General features: G+C 37.5%; 1 protein-coding gene across 2 annotated transcripts in view; it reads left to right on the forward strand.

Moving 5' to 3' along the window:
- The window catches only part of LTK (leukocyte receptor tyrosine kinase), a 127,974-nt gene that overhangs the window by 13,629 nt on the left and 90,805 nt on the right, over nucleotides 1–23,540 (forward strand). The window contains exons 2-3 of one of the 2 annotated variants that reach the window (XM_087951680.1): nucleotides 18,749–18,850; nucleotides 20,939–21,091. In XM_087951680.1, coding sequence (XP_087807806.1) covers nucleotides 18,749–18,850; nucleotides 20,939–21,091 — 255 coding nt within the window. The remainder of the gene's footprint in view (nucleotides 1–18,748; nucleotides 18,851–20,938; nucleotides 21,092–23,540) is intronic. The other variant, XM_087951681.1, reaches the window with a different exon arrangement.

Consider the following 23,540-nt stretch of genomic DNA (forward strand, 5'->3'; position numbering starts at 1 on the left):
ACCTAAGCCTCTCGGGATGGTTTTAGGCAGTGTTTGGTTGAGCTGTCAGAATTTTATGTAGACATTTTAAAGGGCAAGGTTAACGGCTTGTTTTCAGACAACACTAACACTCTTTTACCCACAGCCACCAAAAAAAAAAATTGTGCCTGAGCATTCTTATCAACTTTTTGACATATTTTTCTTCTTTTTCCCCATGTGGATGAATAGAAATAGGAGATGGGTTATGGTGGTTTTTTCAACCTTAATTCAACCATTGATTTAAAAACCATAACTAGAGTTTATTACAATGTCTGATCTCAGCTTGTGGAAATAAACATAAAATATGTCAGTAGGGCTGTAACAGGCAACCTCTTTTGCCTAAAGGCCCAGTGGGAATTCTGAAGCAAATGGTTGCTACAGAGATAGTTGTCCTCCAAAACTGGCCAAGAAATATGGAGGAACAGAAGAAAAGATATTTGATTTTTCATCCTTTAAAATAAATTCCTTCCTTTTTTAAAAAAAAACAACAAATTTTATTCAGTTTTTCAGTTTGAAAACAAAAATCTCTTTTTAGTGGACAACATATTTCCGGGTCATCACCTTTACATACAAATATGACAGCAATTATACATTCATATATGCATACTTAATTCTATTATTACCTTTTCCATTCCAAATTTTCAGTAAGGAGAGAAAGAAACACATTAATTCTAGCCTCTTTCATTAATCTCAATTGAAGTATCTTTTTGTTTCATTTCAATTATTTCAAATATAATTCTTTAATATTTATTTTAAAAATAAAAATAAACAATATGTATTTGCCTAATAATAGTAATAATAAAGTTACCAATGTCTCTCCTTGCTTTTAATAATCTATATTAACTTATTAATTTAGCTGGTTCTTTAGTCTGTCATATTCCCTTTCCATTACACTTTTTTTAATGGATTCTAAATTAATAACACTCACACACACACACACACACACAAAACAAATATAGGTTTCCCCCCTTTTACTATTTTGAATGTGGCACCTTAATAATTAGAATGTACCTTTATTCCCTCATCTTAATTCCCAATAGACCATTAATCATTACATCTTTTCAATTGAATTCTGCAGCATATTTTCCCCCCTTAATTTTTAATAAAAGTTATCAGTATCTATATTACCCTATTTTCTAAGTAATTTTAATTGCAGAAATATTCTTATTACCCCTTGTCACCCTGCAGGATCCTCTTTTTAATTCATCAACCATTATCTCTGAAAAAAACATTTCTTTTCAACATTTTACTATTTCTGTATTTATTTATTTCATATGCCTGTTTCTTATTACTTCTCCTCCCCCTCTTTTCCCCATATCTTTTCTCATTCCAGTTTATATCCCTCTCTTTCTTAATATCTTCCTTTCCCCTTTTCTGCTGGGTCTTTCTGCCTTTCCTGACTTTACAAATATTCCCTCTTTTAATTGCCTTCTTAAATCTCAACTTTTTAACCTTCCTTCTTTCCCCACTTCTTTGTAGCATTTTTTGTTTTAATTGTCTATTTAAAATGTCTTCTCCTTGAATCGACTCCTCCTCTGAAGCTCTTTCTTCTTGTTCTTCAATCGCATTTCCATTTTTTCTAGGATAGAGCAAAGTGATTCGCCTCTTTCCTGTAGTAATTCTCTCATATTTTTAAGTTCCATTTTTAATTCCCGAAGAGAAATCATCATTACACGCTCCTGTATTTTATGATCGTTAAAGTCCACAAAAGAACCACTTTTACTTTCCTTCTTTCTTCTTTCAATTTTCTAAGGTTCTCAGTTATTCCAGTCCAGAGTTTATACCAAAAACATCAGTCAGTCCCACAAACATGTCTTTCCTTGCTTTTTTCTTTTTTCTGGTTCTGCTTTCACTTTCTAGAATTCTTACTTTGTTTCAATATTTCTGTAATGTTATATCCACACAAGTTCATTCAAAAACAGGATGCTTTCCCTTAGAGCCTCCTCGCTGACGGACGGTAGATCGCAACTCTCTGCGGCTATCGTCCGTGCTCTTTCGTCGGAGAGCCCCAATTATTATGATTAGGGGCTGAAACTGCCTTGGAGGGGCAGCGGAGTAAGGGGAAGCTGCAAGCTGATTGTGGGGAGCCGCATCTCCCCCCTTGGGCTTGGTTTTTTTTTTCCCGAAGACGACTGCAGCGGTGGTCTAAAATGGCCACCCCGAAGAGGAGACTCAGCTGGATTAAGCTTTGTGCAGGAGGGAAGAAAGAGGTGGATAACATCTGAACTGGGACAACTGGGCAATACAACTAAACCCCTAGGATTACGGTAACATAGAATTTTTAAGACAAGAAAAGTGAGCGGCAAAATTACAAAGGGACAGAGAGAAAAAAAGAAAATATTTTTGACAGCTAAGCGGGGCTTCGAACCAGGAAAGGAAGAAGCTGGAATTAAAGATTTAACAAAATTGGACTAAAATATTTTGGGAATAAACAGGCATAAAATAAAGCTGGACTTAAGATTGTTAAAGAATAATAATAACAAAGTTTACAAATTGGAGACTGGACTGTGCTGGAATATTGAGGTTCAAAAAACCTTAAATAAAAAAATAGGGGGAAAAGGTGAAGATTTTGTATAATGGAGAGTGTCACCTCTTGACAAAAATTTGGCTCAAATAAAATAAATTCCTTCCTGTTTGAAAGACACTGATCCATTACCACTGTGATTGGGGAAAAAAAACTTTGTTGTCAACTCTAGAAATATATTGTACTTTAAGCTATTGTATTCAGTTTCATATTGGGTTTATATGTTTGAATACTTTCCCCATGTTTTAAAAACAAACTTTGTATGTAGGTGATAAAAATGTAATCTGTATCTCCAAGTGATAATTCAGCACATGGTGAAGACCAAGCTCTTTTGGGCCTCACCAAAATCAATTGACCTCAATTCACAACAAAGTGGAACACTAGATAGTGGGTGAAATTTGTATTTTGGCTGGTTGAGTTTGACTTAAAAGTTCATACCCTAATTATTTCTCAAGGCAAAAAAGAATGATGACATAAATACAGTTTCAAGCACTTACAGAGAGTTCAAGTCCTTTCATGTAATGTAATCCCTTTTGATTATGGTTGGCATGGTTAAAATTTAAGTGATAGCTAAGCACTCAAATGTCAATCATAATCAAAAGAGGCAGAGAAGCTGTGACAGTCTTGCAAAAAAAGATAGACCAAGGATAGTTTGACATTACTATAATCATTCTTCACACAGTAACCATTTCAAATGATTCTACTAAGTTGTTGATGATGTCAGATTTCTCCCCAGGATTGCTCCTATTCTTGAAAAACTATTTCCCTCAATATATATAAAGTTTTTTTTTCTGTTTGTAAAATGCAAACTTATATCTACATAGTGGTAGCATGCCATTTATTAGGCAGAGTTTATATAGAACATTTTTAGATGAGTATCATAATGTATGTAGCCTTTCTCAACCTGGATGCCTTCCAAATGTGTGAACTCTGATATTCAGAATTCAATAACATTTATACAAGTCATAATGACATCAAAATGATAATGCATCATAATATGCACAGTATATGAGTATGCAAAGATGTCAGACAATAGAAGATAATATATGTAACTCAGAGGTGAACTGTGGAGTGCTTGGTGCTTTCTGAATTTGATTGTTTGCTCGCAGATATTTCATTACCTGACACCTGATCAATGCTAGTGACAATGGAGTATGGTCTCTGTTTATGTATTGTAGTTTGCCCAGCCAGTGTTGGTGGGAATATAGTTTTCTCCTTGGTAGTTCCTTGGCTTGGGCATTGTTTTCTGTTTATTTGCTTAGTAGTAAATCCCTGCAAACTGTTGGAGAGAACGTGTTCTGTACTTTTTGTTTCCTTCTTACCATTTTTAATGTCTCTTTTGAATGGTTATAAATGTGGTTTATATCTATGTGTCTACTGACAGCTGATTTATCTGAATGTTAAGCATCCAGGAATTCTATAATGTTTTTAATTTTGGACTAGGGTGCTCACAGTTTCCCAGTTAGGTTGAGTCTGTCAGGGTATTGTGAGATTAAAGAGTTTTCATCATATTTTCTGACTGCTGATTTTTAATGTTTATGGATGCACTCTGCTAATCTTTGGCCTGTCTATCTTACATAGTTTGTTGTTATAATCCCTGCACTTTTCATGTGTCATCTCCAGTTCTTTTTTTATGTCTTCTCCTTTTTTATACTCTAGTTATTCCTTTTTTATTATGATGAAGTTCATATTAAAGATCACATGGTCAATAAAAGATCAATAAAACCTTTTAGGTCAATAAAGGTCAATAAAATTTTTAATGTCAAACATTTGATGTAATTAGACAAGTTGCATCATTTGTTTGATCTAATAACACGTGTCCTCATTTTCCTACTACCATGATGATACTTATCACAGACATAATGGACTTTTCATCATTTTTTCATCATCACAGTTTATATCAGGCTCCTATAAGTACATTAAATTTTGCATTTTGTGAAAACTAGAAATTTGTGTGTAATGGGAATTATGCAATATCCCTAATTTAAATAGATAGCGTTTATTTAGTCACACAACCCACAACTCCACATTCAACCCTACCTCATCCAACCCACCATCACTCAAAACTAGGCACGCACAGCCCTAACTACCTCAGTTCCAACTACAACAGGCCTTAAATGCAAGCTACTCAATGCAAGAAGCCTTGTGAATAAAATACCTGAATTTCTCCTCTTACTAAATATGGCTAAATTCGACATTATATTTGTCTGTGAAACATGGCTCAATGCATCTCTCCCTGACTCCAGTACCACAGTAAGAGACTATCATGTTTACCGATCAGATCGTGAAATCCGTAGAGGAGGTGGTGTTGCTATCTTCTATAAAAAGTCGTTACATCTAAAAAACATCCAAGTTACCCAAGAGCTTGCTCTTCCTGAGACCACTGTCTGTGAACTGTCCTTAAATATCACATTTCGTTTCTTACTATGTTACAGAGCCTATTACGAACTAAGCTAACGCGTTCATTAATAACCCTAATAGTTTTACTTCAACAGCAGGCTCGTAATCCTGCACTTCTGATTGGCCCGCGAATAGCGAGTCATGATTGGTCGTTTCTGGCTGATCTGATTGGCTGACAGCAGGTCGACTCTGATTGGACGTTTCTTAGAGCGGTAAACTCAAATCATTGGTTGTTTTGACAGCAGCCAGCTCTATAAAAGAGCTACTGCTGCCCAAGTGTTTGTTCTGTTCTGAAGTCACTAATAAAGAGTTGAAGTCACCGTTCAATGCCTCGTCTCTGTTCCTTGCACCCAATGCTCAGGACTTAACAGAGCCCCTGATTATGACATCGAACATGGAAACAAGCTAAATTCACTACTAACATGGGCAACATCCTGCTCACACACTTTTATCTCTCTTGGTGACTTCAATCTACCTCGTATTAACTGGACCCTAAACGAATGTAAAACTGAACCCATACATGCAACCTTCTACAATGCTGTAACAAACCTGGGACTAGAACAACTAGTAACCAACAATACTAGACTTAACAACTGCCTCGATCTCATCTTCTGCAATAGTTTCAATTCAATTTACGGAATACAAATTAAAGAACCCTTTTCAAACAGTGACCACCGCATGATTGACTTTTGTCTCAACATACATCCACACAAAAATCAACACGTGATCCCCCAAAATTAACAATGTGATCCCCAATAATAACTTCAAAAAAGGCAACTATGATCTTATAGACAACGATCTCTCATCCCTTGATTGGCAATTTCTATTCACTGGATGCAATAATGTTGAAAACCATTACAACATATTTTTACTTGAAGTCAAAAGAGTCATCAAACTATATGTACCAATAACAACTCCCAAAACTAGAAAAAACAGATTACCCATAACAATAAGGAAGCTTCAATCCAAAAAGAGATCACTTTGGCGGAAAAACAAATCTGGTCACGTTGCCAACTACAAAAGCCGATACAAAAATTTATGCCACAAGATAAAGACTGAATGCACCAATTATCACATTAAACAAGAGGAAAACCTTCTACACACCAATTCCACCCACACTTTCTACAATTTTGTAAACAAACTAAAAGACTCAAGATCCACCCCACCCCTGAAAGGACCTAATGGTAAAGACTGCAACGATGACACTATTAAAGCCAACCTCTTTAACACATTCTTTGGCTCAGTATTTGTAAACAGCAATGGATCATGTCCAGTATTTCCTAGTCGAACCACAGACAACTACAATGATCTAATACATATCGATTTTACAGAAGATAATGTTGAAAAAGCACTATGCAATCTAAAACCATCTCTATCTATTGGACCGGATGGAATATGTGCCTACTTCTTAAAAAAGCTATCCAATGTTATAGCCGAACCTCTAAGCACAATCTTTGAAAATTCTTTCAGGACCAGCTCCTTGCCAAATCTATGGTCACTAGCCACGGTCATCCCCATCTTCAAAAAGGGAGACCCCAGCCTAGTTGAAAATTACAGACCAATCTCTTTATGCTGCATCACCTGTAAAGTCATGGAATCAATTATTAACCAATCCATTATCCTTCACTTAGAGACAAACAACCTACTCTCTAATAAACAATTTGGTTTCAGAAAAAAACTATTCTGCAATCTGCAACTCTTACACTGCAAAAACATATGGACTACACAACTCGATCAGGGCAAAACAATAAACGCAATCTACATAGACTTCTGTAAAGCCTTTGATTCAGTGGTACACGACAAACTATTCCTAAAATTAAAATTTTACAGTATCTCTGGTCACCTGCATAACTGGATAGAAGCATTCCTGTCAAACAGACAACAAATGGTCAAAATTGGGAGAGTCCTATCAAATTTTGTACCTGTCAACAGTGGTGTCCCCCAAGGCAGTGTTCTAGGACTAACTCTCTTCATACTCTACATAAATGACCTCTGTGATCATATTAAGAGCAACTGCGTTCTATTAGCTGATGATGTAAAGCTATTCAACACCAGAGACAATACTGCTACCCTTCAGAAAGACCTCGACTATGTATCAGAATAGTCAAACAAATGGCAACTTCAAATCTCAACAAATAAATGCTCTGTCTTACATATTGGCAAAAAAAAAACAGAAAATGAAATACAGGCTGAATAGTCAAGACCTTGTTGATGATACAAACTCTGTCAAGGATCTTGAAGTACTCATCTCTAATTATCTAAATGCTAGAGCCCACTGTAACTACATAGCCAAAAAGGCATTAAGAGTCGTTAACCTAATCTTACGTAGCTTTTTCTCTGGTAATATTACACTAATAACTAGAACATACAAAACATTTACTAGACCAATACTTGAATACAGCTCATCAGTCTGGAACCCACATTACGTATCTGATATTAACACAGTTGAGAAAGTCCAGAAATATTTCACAAGAAGAGTTCTCCACTCCTCTACTCGTTGCAGAATACCTTATGCCACCAGACTCGAAATTCTAGACCTAGAAAATCTAGAACTATGCCACCTTCGGTCCGATCTAAGTATAGTATATAAAATCATACATTGCAATGTCCTACCTGTCAATGAATACTTCAGTTTCAACCATAACAATACAAGACCAAACAATAGATACAAACTCAAGGTTAATCACACCAAATTTGATTGCAGGAAATATGACTTCAGCAACAGAGTGGTCAATGTCTGGAATACTCTACCTGACTCTGTGGTTTGTTCTCCAAACCGCAAAAACTTTAACCTTAGACTGTCTACTATTGACCTCACCCCTTTCCTAAGAGGTCTGTAGGGGACGTGCATAAGCGCACCAACGTGCCTACTGTCCCTGTCCTATTGTTTCTTTTATTTTTTTATATGTATCCATGTATTCATAACTATGTTTTTACTTATACCTATTACCTTATAACCAATTGACAAACCAAATAAATAAATAATAAATAAATATTTTTGGCAATTTTTTGGGAGGGAAATTAAAACATTTACGTGCAGTTTCTGACTTATTTATAGCACAACACGAGCATTCAGGTTGTATTCATTTATTTTCCTTTTTGCTACTTTCTCTTGAATGAAAATAATGTGCCAATTAAAAATCTTTTACATTATTTAAGTTGAGTCAAAATGCAGGTATTGGGTAAATAGCAAACAGCTCAAAAAATATAAGGAGATAGTTAAAGTGATAATTTACTGGAAGTACTGGAGAAAGTTTGAAAAGAAGGCACAAGAACAATCGCTACACAATAAAAAATGAGGAGTACTGAAGTATTTGAAGATGTTTTGAAGTACTTGTCCATTGTCATGTTGTCATCTGTTTTGATTAAGGAGAATGATATTTCAGAAGAATGGAAGATAATTTCAGATAGAAACTGACCCTACTCCAGAGAAGTGACAATGGCAATAGATACCAACATTTTATGGTCAGTATGAGCCAGAAGTGAGCTAAGCTTTAACAGCAAATGGAGGCCTGAACCCATCCAAGCATCCTGTTCAAATCCTTGAAGAGCAGAAGAGAAGTTGATTAAATAAAAGAAGTGAACCACACTTAGGGGCTTTCATTCAACTCACTTCTCCAATGTGGCATCTATTTGCCAATGGATATGAAAAATCCCATAACTTCCTACTAAAGACTGGAGTGGCCCAGAACCACTTCAAAAATCTCCCTCAGTCAAACTTCTGCAGACTCAATGGCTAAATCATAACTTAACACACAATAGAATTGGATTTAGCATGTTGTGAAAATGTAGCCAACTGTATTTTAATCAATAAGTGAAGTATAAAGAAACTACTCTGCAAGGTGTTTTAAAAGCAACTATATTTGTCAATATGAGTTGCTACCAGTGGTGGGATACAATTTTTTTTACTACCGGTTCTGTGGGCGTGGCTTGGTGGGCGTGGCATGGGAAGGATACTGCAAGATCTCCATTCCCTCCCCACTTCTGGGGGAAGGTTACTGCAAAATCTCTGTTCCCTCCCCACCCCACTAACCTGCTTTCCAGTTCCATTCTCCTGTGCAGGGCAACAAAAGAAGACCCAGCTGATCAGCTGGGACTCAGGAGGCAGAGAATAGATGGGGGCAGGGCCAGTCAGAGGTGGTATTCCGAACTACTCATAATTTCTGCTACGGTTCTCCGAACTACTCATAATTTCTGCTACCGATTCTCCAGAACTGGTCAGAACCTGCTGAATACCACCTCTGGTTGTTATCAAACCATCAAGTCCTATTGAAGAATTCCTACAGGCAAATGTTAGCCACTATCCAGGATTATCTGGATATCTACCCAGAGCCAATAATAAGTTCTTACGTAAGAGACAGAGGCAGCAGCTAATTAAATGTTCTGTTCTATTTGTGTCAGAATGATTCCTTCATATGGAACACTGGAAATACTAATCAAATAATAGCAATTCTTTTCTTTTTTTAGTATCTGAAATCAGATACTACTGGGAAAGTGTGTTTCTTGTATTTGGCTGTTGGGATCATTGTGCTTAATCAATTCAGCTATGGATGGAAAGAGATGGAGTTTTCCCCAAGAGCCTTTGTCTCTCTTAGACACTCCTTTCTGTGTTCTTACTCTTTGATTCTGGGTTGCAAATTTCATGCTGAGATCAAGGGAGTTTTGTCTGATGCTCATCCTCTGCATGCAGCCAGAGTGGCCTGAAGCATTAGTAGTGTTACAGAAAGACAATTGCAACAGAGGGACTTAACTATTTTCAACTAAAGCAGATTAAAATTGGTACAATCTACTATTTTACTAAATTTTAAAGCAAGTTATTATCCAGTTCATAGAATAGAGGAGGCCTAGGAAGAGCAAGAAACTTTGAGTCAGCCAATGAAAGATAATTAACTTTGAGTTAAAAAAAAATTCCAAAAAAAGAGAGAAAGGTTTAGCTGGGTTGAATGCCAGATTCAGAATTATATTAATACAAAAATGCAATCTTTAAACTAGTGTTTAAAATCAGAGTTCACCATTTCAGGTGAACCATTGAGACTCAAATCCTTTCTAAGGATTATCCCTTTTTGCTTATTTTTTAAAAAATTGCAGCATAGTAGAATAAATGACCCTTGCATCATTTGTACAATTTGCAAAGAAGGAGAGAAAGAGAATCACCACAGGATACTGATTAGAATCTTATTTATTCTGCTTTCCTGCATTGTTCAGAAAAAATCTTTTCTATTTTTTCTTTAGATAATCTTGTCAACTCTCATTCTTTACACTGGCTGGGAAATGTCTTTATGTAGCACTGGAGCTAATACATGCTGTTCTATTACTTTCTTTTCCTACAAGGAGGAAATTAATCAATGTGTATTTTTGCTATTTAAAAAAATGCTTTCATGTCACCCAGAGACTGCTCCTTTGAAGAGAATAGTTGGCAAATCAAACAACTGCACATTTTAATTTATACATGGATGATTTTGTAGGCTTCTCTTTTGGATTTATCTGACGTTGGGTTCGTCATTGTTCTAGACCTTTTGCTTCCATGCAGGCCAGTTTACGCTACATACACCCTAGTTACAATGCAAACATGTTTTGGCGACCTCTTGTCTTCATCTAATGCCAAACACATGAGTGAAAGATATTGTTCTTAGCTCTGCCTGTGTTAAGGAGGCATTTCCCTCTTCTCCCAATATTGCCTTAAGGCAGTGTTTTTCAACCTACACAGTGGCTTTTGCTGTCATTATACTATGTTTTAAATGACTCCTGGTTTTTCTTCTGGAGCTGTTGGATATTTTGGTTTGCTTAGGATGTTTTGGGGGGCTTTAGTTGGCTTGTGTGTTATGCTGTGTGTTATGTGTGTTACGTCTCAACTACAAATCTGTAAATTCAGGAATGTAACAATAGCCAACTGAGTCAATAAATAGAGAGTGCTCTCTCATATGGCAAGAGGATTAATTTTTAATAATGTTCACCTGGGTCAGAAATAAATACTCAACATTCAATACTTCATGAGAACTAAATGTTATAAGAGACAAGAAACAGCAACAGTTCTGTGTCTCTTATAACATCTGGTTCTACTCTTATCCACTACACTATCACATATTGCCCTACTGCTATTGTTCTTTGAAACACAATCATTCCTTGTTTTTCATTAATTGGGAGCAAGTGACTCAGAAGGATATTTAGCTTTATTTCAAAAGTGGCTTTTTTTCATTTTCCAAATGATTTGCTTTGCATGCTAATGCTATCATTGAGGAAATGAGGTCCAAGTGAAGAGCTTTCATGCCAGAGCCATTCATCAGTTATGCAGGGAGAAAATAGAAATCACCCCCTTCCTTTTCTGCTCTTCAATAATTTGATTACTAGAATAGTTTCTTTGAGGCTGATGAACTAGAATTTCTTTCTAACACTGCTTGCAACATTTCTCATAGATGATAGATATAATGGCTTAACAAGGTTAAAAGATCAGGATGTCCTAGGGTCAGTTCCTAAACTGCTGCTAATCAGCTACAAGCATCAAGAGAAGGGGCTCTGCTTGACCTTATTTGAACCTGGAAGTGCAGTGGGGATTTTGAAAGAACCTTTGGTAAGTCTCACTTGGTCTCAACTTGCACACTGAAGAGTTGAACACATGTGACATTGTTCTCATGCTTAATTGCACCAACAAACTAGAAGAAACTAGTGACATGTGAAGAACATGCAGTTAATAGTTGTTTTCAGTGTTGCTAGAATATAAACCTCCAAGTTACAAGAGAAAGTAATTTTCACTCTGAAAATTTAAGAATAAAACTTTGATGGGACATATTTTGGGACTTTTAAGAAACTGAAGTTACATCAAAATTAAGCTTGGTACACATTCAACCTGAAGAAATTTCTAAGCTATTCATAGGAATTTCATTTCAAGAATATTTAGTATGTTTTTCCAGATATAGTGTAGGGAATTATTGTGAAGTACCTTTTAACCCCTTCCATTCATTCATTCATTCATTTCTTTGTCAAACATGTACAAGATAACAAGTATAAGTATGAACAAAAACATGAAGTAAATAAAGATAAATGGGGACACGCTAATGTGCTAATGCACACTCCCTTTAAGGACCTCTTAAGAATAGGGTGAGGTCCATGGTAGACAGTTTGAGATTGAAGCTGTGAGAGTTTGAGGCTGTAACAATGGAATCAGGTAGGGTGTTCCAGGCATTGACCACTCTGCTGCTGAAGTTGTATTTTCTGCAATCGAGTTTGGAGCAGTTTACCTTAAGTTTGTATCAATTGTTTGCCTGTGTATTGTGGTTGAAGCTGAAGAAGCCATTGACAGGCAAGATGTTATAGCAGATAATTTTGTGAATTATGCTTAGATCAGACCTCTGAACTCACTCAATTGTGTTCATGTCCGATATACAGTGTGTGGGTTCCAGGTGGATGAGCTGTATTCAAGAATTGGTCTGGCAAAGGTTTTGTATGCCCTAGTTAGCATTTCAATGTTACTAGAGAAGAAGCTTTGCAAAATAAGGTTGACAACTCTTAATGCCTTTTTGGCAATGCTGTTACAGTGAGCTCTGGGGCTTAGATCATTTGAGATGAGTAGTCCTAGGTCCTTGACAGAGCGAGGGTTGTCTACGAGATTGTTTCCGCCTAACTTGTATTTGATGTTCTGGGTTTTGTTTTTTTTGTCAATGTGTAGGACAGAGCATATGTTAGTTGAAATTTGGAGTTGCCAATTACGCAACCATTCTGACACATAGTCAAGGTTGCTTTGTAGGGCAGCAGCATTGTCGGTGGTTTAAAATAATTTTACATCACGTTGAAGAGGACGCAGCTGCTTTTAATGTGATGTAAAGCAGAAAGAGTGTGGGTCCTAAGACACTGCCTTGGGGAACACTGCTATTAACTGGTGCTGGAGTTGATAGGGCCTTGCCTATTTTGACCATTTGTTGCCTGTTTGACAGAAACGTGGCTATCCACTTGTGTAGGGGTCTGAAGATGCTGTAAGAATTAAGTTTCAGCAGTAGTTTGTTGTGACCACTGAATCAAAGGCTTTGCAGAAGTCTATGTAAGTTGCATTTATTGCTTTCTAGGATCCAATTAATTCTGAGCATCACTTCTTTCCAGTTTGATGTAAGTAATCACCACTCTCAAAATAAGACTGCTTCTGGACATGATTTCTGATGGCTAGGCAGCTTGTCCCCATTCCAAATTAGCAAGCACCCATGCTGTCAGACAACAGAGAAAATACTTATTGCAGTGATAACTAAGTACTAATTCTGCCCCTTGTGTACTTTTTGAAAAAGTAGAGTTTACATCATAACAGCAAAAGACACATTTCATCATTTGGTTGTCATTGTGGTTAAGAACAAATGCCAAAAAGCAAGATGCCATCTTTTTTAAGTAATGACAGTTCATCGAGCAGTAAGGCCAGCATCTTCAAAATAGGTTATCTCTGCTTAAAAAGGAAGAGGAGATCTCAAGAGGAAACTTAAATCCAGAAATCTGATATATAATTGATGTATTAAGTTGATATATGTGAGCCTTGTTATGGTTTAACTTGCACGCTCCACAAAATGTTCCCTTTGGCAGAATAGATTTTTTTCCCCAGGGAATTTCATACTTTTTGCCCTCTCCTCATGCATTTAACCATCTCCTGGTCACCTATTTCAGCAGATTTAAGGCAGGTGTATACACATCTGTCAGCTCAAGAACCATGCTTACGTGACCTGTCAAAGATCATATGTCAGGTGCAAGCAACCAGAACAGCTCTATAAATTGATCTAATAGGTTATTTTATTGTGGATCACCAGTTTACAAGAATCTTGCCGGATTGTCTGTCTTCCGTTGGTAATAAGGCAGATTTAAATCTAAGGGTTCGACTTCAGATGTTTCTTCCCCCTCATGGACTCTAAGCTGGAATGTCTTTTCACCCTCGGGACCTCCTCTCCTTCAGCTGATGTTTCCACCACACCATTTTCTCAAAGCAGAAAGAGCCAGGCCAGTGTTAGCGGGAGATTATAATGGGTAGGTTGAAAAATCCTTAAGCAGTTGCAAAGTTTAAGATGTCAAATTTTCTTCTTCTCCCCCAGTTCCCTAAAATCTGTGAAAGAAGTTCAGCCATGGAGAGCTTTGTTACCAGAAAAGGATGCTGGTAAAAGTTGCCTATGGCCCCGGGTCACAATTCCACAATTCCTCTATTCCTGATTTTGATAAGTCCTTGTAAAATAGGACACGGTGGCTCAGTGGCTAAGACGCTGAGCTTGTCGATCAGAAAGATCAGCAGTTCGGCGGTTGGAATCCCTAGCGCTGCATTACTTGTCTCAGCTTCTGCCAACCTAGCAGTTTGAAAGTATGTAAAAATGCAAGTAGAAAAATAGGGACCACTTTGGTGGGAAGGTAACAGCGTTCCGTGCGCCTTTGGCATTTAGTCATGCCAGCCACATGACCATGGAGACATCTTTGGACAGTGCTGGCTCTTCAGCTTTGTAATGGAGATGAGCACCGCCCCCTAGAGCTGAAAATGACTAGCACATATGTGTGAGGGGAACCTTTACTTTTTTCGTAAGCCCTTGTAACTGTTTAGCAAGTATAATACGGTGTACGGTTTGAGAATTTCCACAAGACCTTAGGAAAAGTCGTGGCTGAGTTAAGGAAGTGCTGATGGCTTCCTGTGCATGGTTTGAATTAACGTGTCACTGCTCCAGTGAGAATACTGCAAGATTAAATCATTTGTTCTTCCAATCCTACAGGAGAGTTCTGAACAAATATAGATGCACAGAAGGATAGGTTTGTTGGTTCCTTTGCTTTTTATTTCACTTTACATTGTAAAAGAAGGAAACGAAATACCAAAAAGGCTAAGTTAGTTTAACTTACTTTATTGCTGATTAAATTTGTTTCAGAAGAAAAAGAGAATGAAAGTAATTTTGGATGAATGTAGATAACATCATGGAAAAATCTGACAGAAAAATGTATTTTTGGTCAAAAATACTGTGGCCTCAAGGAAGGTGGAGAAAACAAGGGGTTTCCTTCATGCTGAAGGAGGGAATGGCCCACTGGTTTGTTAGTCTTGTGATGATTGTTATCAACAGGATTTTCAGTAAGAAAAATCTAAGCTGTATAGCAGGATTGAAGAGTATGAGGGAGAGGCATTTTTTTAAAAAGTCAAAACAAACAGCAGCAGTGCCTGTGGCTTTCAGACAAGTTTAGCTTTTCCCCTGTCTCTCTGTTGGCAGACAGACCTTACAGATTTCAATCACCCCCTGGCTGATTAGACAATATTAGCAGATGTGCAGTCCAACATATATCATCATGATTATCATCATGATCATCATGGATGTTAGCTGAGCAGGATTTATGACCAATTTATGTGACATGTGATAGTTCCTCCTTGATTGTAAGCTTTTTTCATCTCCCCCACCCCCACCCCATCATGGCACTGAGGTAGATGTCTGCTTCATAGGCTCATGTTGTTGAGAATTTTGAGGATGGTGTGTAGAGATGTTTGGTGGTCCTGCCAGTTTGGTAGATAGCCAGCAACTTTGGTACCAGTTGGCCAGCAAGGGGAATGGCATGGAAAAAATGGCAGCAACAGCAACAAAACAGTGGGGAAGTCAGCACTGAGGCAGTGAACGAAGGAGCTAGAAGTGTTCACTGGAGTTCTATCAACATTTTTTGGGATGATGGCCAAGTGGATTACATTGGACAATGTTCTTTCCATTGCAAAATCTCCCTGATGACCATGCATCAGGTAGTGGAAGTTAGAGGTGTTGCAGATCAGGTATCCTTGCTTCAAAAGACTAGCTCCTTCCCCTAAAGGATCAATCATGAGATCCATCTAGACCAGCTTCATGGGCTTGGAGTGGGAGATAGAACTTGCAAATGAACTTGTCCTTTTTCTGTGGCTTGTTTCAGTCAATTTTGGTGACTGGGGAGAGGTCAAGCTGTAGGGCTCAACTCTCTCCCATCTCGTCTTTAACGTTTACATGAAACTGCTGGTCATCCAACAGCATGGGATAACAGAATAACAGAATAACTCAAAACAGAATAACCTGTTATATTACACCATCTCCAATTTTCAGAAATAAATGTGTAAATAAAGCCCCACAGATCATTCAGACAACAAAGGAGAAGGCAAACTCTACTTTAAAACCAGAATATTAAAATACAATTTTAAAAATGCCTCAAAGTTAAACCTGAACTTTGAGATGATATCATGAGGATATGCCCTCTAAAATACTGGTACTTAGTAAGGCATCTTTGTGCTACTCATACCAGAACAAGAAAACAAAAATGTCAAGGTGGTACTTTGGCAATGTGATAAAAGCCCTACCTGTTTGTACAAATAATGATGCATTCACAAATGTTCAAAAGGGAACTGGACTTGAGTTGTGTTGCTGCAATTACTACCTTGAGGTTTTTTTTTAACTCTTTCCATCGATGTCATAGAGGATGAGCCCAAATCATTAGTTGACCTCTACTCAGTTTTTAGAATGTGGGTAGCAGTGGGTACAAAAATCACAAAGTTAATTCAAGAGTAAGATCCTACCATAAACTTTGTAAAAGGGCACTTTTGTAAAGTTGATGCAGAATTTTGGATGGCACTCAAAAGCTTCTGAGTCCTGAGTGCTAGAAATATTATCTTCCTATTTCCCCTAGTTATAATGCTGGCAGCCTGGTTTTTCTTTTCTTTTTTCACTTTGCCTGCTACTAGATACTTGGTTTGAACTCTCTGAATTAATCATGAATTGACTTTGCTGTAAGTGACTGACCTCCTGCATATCAGGTTTTATTTACTGACTTACTTTACAGCCAACTCTTAATCAGGTCTTTTTTTATTTTTTTTTAGAAAACTACAGTCTAAAATTGCAAGTAAGAGAGAGAAAGGCCACTTCCTCTGGCTAGGGAGGTTGTGAAATATTTGTGGAGACAATTGATTATGTAACTTTGGCCATGTCTGCAATTGGCTTGATTTTAGATCTGCGTTTCTGGTTTTGTTAGCTTTCATTCTGTATTATCTGCAGCAACCAATGGAGAAATTGGGTTGCAAGAATGCGGGAATTACAAGACAGCTGGCTTCCACAGATTCTTCCTTTCTGTTGTCTGTCTTCCTACTCCTACTATTTTGAAATCTCTGCATTTAGAGATAGACTTTTGTGGTATGTCAATGGCTGTGGTGAGTTTGAGAGAATAGAAATAGATCGCTTTGCCCTGAGCAGATTACTTACTATAGTGTAAAATCCTCAATCTCCAGGCAGAATGGAACATACATCCTAGACACCTTTGGGGAGGAGGAGTACAACCCCAAGGTCCTAAAGTAATATGATTAACCTAGTGTTCTGAAATATGATGACCTGAAGAGAATCAGATGTTTGTGTCAGGTCTAATGTAAGCAAGGTTTTACAGTATACTCCAAGATGAGTACTCCAAGGTCCTTGACAGAGTTTGGATCATCAACAAGGTCTTGACTATTCAGCTTGTATTTTATTTTCTGATATATTTTTTTTGCCAATATGTAAGACAGAGCATTTATTTGTTGAGATTTGAAGTTGCCATTTGTTTGACCATTCTAACACATAGTCGAGGTCTTTTTGAAGGGCAGCAGTATTGTCAGTGGTGTTGAATAGCTTTACATCATCAGCAAAGAGAACGCAGTTGCTCTTGCCTCTACCCCTACCCTCACACATATCTGTGTCCAAGAATGGGCAAGCAAGTTGTCAAGAATAGATCAATAGACAAGTCTGAAATATGAAAGTTTTCATCAAAGCTAGAATATGCTTTTTCCTATCTTGCCTGGCAACAGCAATGGGGAAACCTTTATTGCAGGAAGCAGGAGATTTTCCTGGTTATCACTATCTGAGAAATGTGAAGATAGTTCAGGGGATGGGTCTTGCTTGGGTATTTTAGAAGAAACCAATGGGCAAATTGTAGTGCATGGATGTTTGGCAGAGAGAAGGATGTGTTGAGGACCTGTCGTTGTATTCTAGAGCTAAAAGGCAAGATCCAAAGTCTCTCTGGTGAGAGAGCAAAAAGACTTTCAGGAATGTTGTCACCTTTCAAGGGAGGCAAGGTCAGGAAAAGGATTTGCTAGCTAGGAGCTTTCCTGCATGCTTTAAAGCAATTGAAGTATTGTAGCAGAATCCTGAAAGCCTGCCAAAATCCCTCTCTATTTCAGTTTATGCTTTCCCAGGATGTGTGTGTGTGTGTGTAATTGCTTGGCACTCCCCTCCCCTGAGCCCACACATCATCACAAGTTATTTGCATTGGTTATTGCTTTGTGTCCAGTTCCATTTCAATATGCTGATTGCCCCTTTAAAATTTTACACAAGGGGACTATATTTGCCACAGATTCAGGCCATCCCATGCAAGCTAGGAGAGGTGAGCGGCTGAATAGACTTTCTTGTTGACTGCACTGCTCTTTGGACCAACCTGCCTACTGTGACAAAGAAGCCCCAACCTTCTGGCCTTCCAAAATACCTTGTTGTTATAATGGGTGCTGAAAGCCTAAGAGCTGCCTTGGATTCATTAGGCCAAGTGCAGTATTGCTTGTATTGACTTGTTTATTTTTTACTGCAACTCACCTCAAGTCCTCAGGAAGTGGGTTAGTTGTTAATAACTCTGTGGTTGGGGGGAGAGAGTGGTGGGGAGAGAGAGATTTTAATGTTTTTTTTAAAAAAAGAAATGAAACAAACATGTTTTCTTGTACATAAATCATTCTTTATTTTCAAGTCACTCGCTATAACTCCAGGAACTTCCATCAGCCAATATTATCATTCTGTATATTCACTGAAGTCTTTAGTATCTTTTAATTTTTTGTTTTCCTAGTGTTGTTCTCTGTTGCAGATGTTGTTGCCTCAACTAAATCAGTTGAAAAAGACTCATCTCTCCCCTATGTACCTCCAGAAAAGAACTGGATTCTTTCTTCTGGTCATTCTTCCCATCCAGGTACTTTACTCTTTCTTCTTTAAAACATTTCCATCAAATTGTGCAGTTTGCTTTTCTTTTGTCCTGCATGCAGTTCTCTTATTTCCAATGAAGAGGTTAGCTGATTTTAGTCTTTTGTTGCAGTTAATATTTTAAACAGCCTTGGTAAACCATTCAGATTCTTGCCCTCCGTTATTCTTATCTAGGGAATGTAAATAATTCAATAATTTTCAACAACCTCTTAAGGATTCTAAGAAGACATACAAGTGCTACTGCTATAGACTTTTAAGGTTTAGGGAACAGGTGAATGAAAAATGAGTGAACTGAATAAATATTTTAAGCCAGTGCTGACTTTCAGTGGACTTACGTCTGATAGGGATGTAGATTTTGATGTAAGGTTAAATGAACATACATTAAATCTAGCCTGAGGATGATAAGAGATATAGTCTGTTTCATAGTTGATGCATTAGTTCTCATTTAAACCAAGCCTTCAGGGGGAAATGATATTTATTTCATTCACAAATAAAGTGCAGGAATATGGAAAAAGTGTGTCAAGCTCGAAACAGACATTTTAAAGCATTCTGAGCTTGAAACAAAACATGTGTGTTTTAAGACTTTGTTCAAGATTGAGACAAAACTTGGCTGTTTTGAGCAGTCATAGAATATTATCTTGAAATAGTTCATTCAAACCATCAAACCATTCAGATCTCAAAATGGATTATTTTAAATGCTCCCAAGGTTAAAACAAAATGTTAGTGTTGAAAGGGTTTTATTTCAAAGTTAGAACAGAGCCATTCTAAGTGTTTTTGCAATGGAACATGGTCAAGTGGATTTTCAAGGAAGTATTTTTAGCAGACCTGTTTTGTTCCAATCTTTTTCCTTTCATGTACATATTGGATAAAATCAGTCTTGTCTGACATCCTCTTTCCAGATGTAGCAAACCAAATGCTTCTGAGAACCCAGAAGCATGATATCAAAAAGAAATAGCAATAGTATTTAGACTTATATATTACCCCATAGTTCTTTACAGCACTGTCTGGGCAGTTTACAATGTAGAAGCATTATTTGCATATTGCCCCCAACAATCTGGGTCTTCATTTTGCCAACCTTAGAAGGATGGAAGGCTGAATCAACCTTGAGCTGTGTCAGGCTCGAACTCCAGACTGTGGGCAGAGTTTGCCTGAAATACTGCACTTTAACCTCTGCATCACCAGCAGTGATTACTTTCTATTTGTTCCATAGCAGTTAGGCATATTCCTTTAATTTTAAATAGTGTTTTCCAGATACATTTGACAGCATGTTCCATCAATAAATTTCAAAATGCATAAAGGAATATTTGTAAATAAATTTGCAAAAACTATAGAAGCTGTATTTTGTTCTCAGCTATTCTTGAGCCTAAGTGATATATTGGCAGTGTTAACCTTTAGATCAAGTTATTCAATAAATATTGAATCCCCAAAAAGGTCTTATTTATTTTCTGCAGCAACTGTTTCTCAAGAAAGGAACTGGACAAAACAAACAGATAGTATTAGTAGTAATATTACTAATCTTGTTATGATTTCTCTTTAGTATATATTTTATCTATGCTTTCCCTCTGCTGTTCTTGTATTTCTATAAAAAACCTGATAAATTCAACCATGCAGCTTTAGGAAAAAAAATTATTATCCCAACTATTTGTTCCTCCAAATTAATTCATCTGAATGGAAAACACATCCTATGTAATAGAAAACATTTTTATATCAAGTATTATTTGGAGAAGTTTGTTTTCGTTTCAGTCCAGATCCCATATGACATGCATTCTTCACATTACATTGTCTACAAACTGAAGAGAAGGTACATGAAAAGTCAGGACTTTGTCAGTAACAGCAGTGCAACAATTAATTTTATATCACTTTTTTACTATTATTAAAATATAGTAGTAAATAATAGGGACAAAGGATATCCTCTATTTTATATTTGTATATAGCTGGACAACTTACGTTGTGTCTGATAAAAAAGAAATGTAAAAATTTATTAAAGTTAGTATCATTGATTATAATAATATTTTGATTGATTGGTTGGCTGGTTGGTTGATTGCCCTTCATGAGTTTTTTGTCTTTTTTATAATAGAAACTCCATGTAATTTTGGGTGGAACTGTTCCTGGATTATGTCTGCTAATAGCTTTGGACAACCTGACTGGCTACTATCTTCAGTTGTTGCTCTGACTTCTCAAGAAGATCAACACATTATGGACATAATCTCATCCAACAGAGATCTGGAAGGTTATAAATTTATGCTCTGTCTTTATAATTGTGGTTAGTTATCTGTCTGCCTAGAGAGTTTCCTTTCCTGATTGGATTTACTACTGTATGGTACCCCACACTCCTGAAGAAAACAAGAATGGCTCTCATGAATGAAGGCAAATAAATATAAATGTCCCAGGATAATGTTGCAGGATCCAATCTCGATGAGTCACTGGGACCAGAGGTTTTGCCTTCCAAGCTTTCAGACTCATGCTGGAGCCCATCTGCAGGAACCTCTTTATGCTAGAGAGAAGTTCCCTGAAGATGGGCTCCACCACAAGTCCAAAAGCTCATAAGACAAAACCTCTGGTCCTGTGACTGATCCAGATTGGATCCTGTAAGAATGGCGCTCTCTCTCTCTCTCTCTCTCTCTCTCTCTCTCTCTCTCTCTCTCTCTCTCTCTCACTCTCACTCTCACTCTCTCTTACTCTTACTCTTCTTCTCTCTCTCCCCCCTCCTTGCTCACACAGCAAATACTGCTTCAGTTTCCAAACAACCCTCAACTCTCTCACACACTGACAGGATGCGAGCCAGATGAATACCAATGGATGCTGGTAGGCAGAGGCAGAATTCCCCCGCCCTTATTTTCCTCCCCCCAAACTAAGCCCGATCACAACCACATAGTTTCGTAGCAAAGCACGGGTATCGAGCATAGATAGATAGATAGATAGATAGATAGATAGATAGATAGATAGATAGATAGATAGATAGATAGATAGATAGATAGATATTAGAATTAGAACACAGCAAACTCCAAGCAGAACACAGCAAACTCCAAGACCAATAAACACAGACCAAGACTCCCAACCAATCAGGATGAAGAAAAAACCATTCTGGCACAACAGTAGGCTAGCACCATATTTAAAACAGAAATGGCTGTGAAAGTCTGACTCACAGACAAACACAATACAGAAGCCTGATGATGGCAGATGAGATTCTGCCGAAACGTTGCTACAACTTTAAAAGCACAACTATAATGACGTGGGAAAATACCCGAACAAAGCTGAATACCATGCATATAAATACCCGCGAAAACTTAAGAAAACAAATATTAGAATTAATATATACAATATTTGTCAAATGAACCTTCTCTATTCCATGCACTCCATCACATGTTAAATGTTGCTTATCTATAACAATCATTCAAATCAATACAGACAAATACTACCATATATATGTTATAGAGAGCCCTAGTTGCAGAAAATTGTCTCTCTCTCTCTTTTTCTTTTCCGGAATCCAACACATTTTCTCTCATGAAAAATTAAAAAAAAAAAACAGAAAATGCTGAAACTAAGAGCCAATTCATATGTTAAAGGCAGTGGCACATTGCAGCGTATTTATGTTCCCTTCTACCGTGTTTCTCATATAATAAGGCCGGGTCTTATTTTTTTTTTGAGCCCCGAAAAAATGGCTAGGCCGTCTTTTCGGGGGTGACTTAATTTCCTTCCCCCCCCCCCCTTGCATCTTAGGGCGGGCGGAGACGGCTTGGATGTTGACCTCGGCGTTGGTGGGGCACTTTGTATCAGGGTCAACGCAGGCAGCACCATATCCGGGTGTGCAACAAAAGTACTTCCTAACAGCAAGCCCCCCTGCCATTTCCCCCCCCCCCCATTTCGCATGTTTTAATATAGGCCTTAATTTGGGGGGAGGGGCTTAATTTCATTTCATGCCTATAAAACATGCTGGGACTTCCTATTGGGGGAGGCCGTATTGTTGGAGAAACAGGGTATTAACTGGAATCAGTTAAGTAACTTAACAGTTAACTGTTAAGTTAACAGCCAACTAAGTTAAATAACATAGACTATCGCATCCAGTTTTGGTCATTACATTATAAAAAAAGATATCAAAGACTTTGGAAAGTGCAGAAAAGAGCAACAAAGATGATTAGGGGGCTGGAGGCTAAAACATATGAAGAATAGTTGCAGGAATGAAATATGCTTAGTCTAATGAAAATAAAGACTAGGGGTGACATAATAGCAATGTTCCAATATCTAAGAGGCTGCCACAAAGAAGAGGGTGTTAATTTATTCTCCAAAGCACCAGAAAGCAAGAGGCTTTAAAAAGACACTGGACAGCCACTTTTCTGGAATGGTATAAGTAACCAGAATGTTATAGAATTTGACTTAACAGAATAACAGAGTTGGAAGGGACCTTGGAGGTCTTCTAGTCCAGCCCACTGCTCCAGCAGGTGGGCTGGACTGGAAGACCTCCAAGATCCCTTCCAACTCTGTTATTCTGTTAAGTCAAATTCCCATAACATTCTGGTTACTTTCCTTTCTCCTGCAACAAATTATATGCCCCACACATATTGAAGTATTTGAAATGTTAACTTGGTATATCAGCTATTATTTCTGCTTGCTCCTAATCCTTCACAGGAATATGCCACAGCTCAGTGGCAGAGCATGTGCATTAAATATTATCGTGCACC

Source organism: Notechis scutatus, chromosome 1 (genome assembly GCF_049901735.1).
Source record: "Notechis scutatus isolate UNSWTSFEM ecotype Mainland chromosome 1, rNotScu1.2, whole genome shotgun sequence".
Taxonomy (NCBI): domain Eukaryota; kingdom Metazoa; phylum Chordata; class Lepidosauria; order Squamata; family Elapidae; genus Notechis; species Notechis scutatus.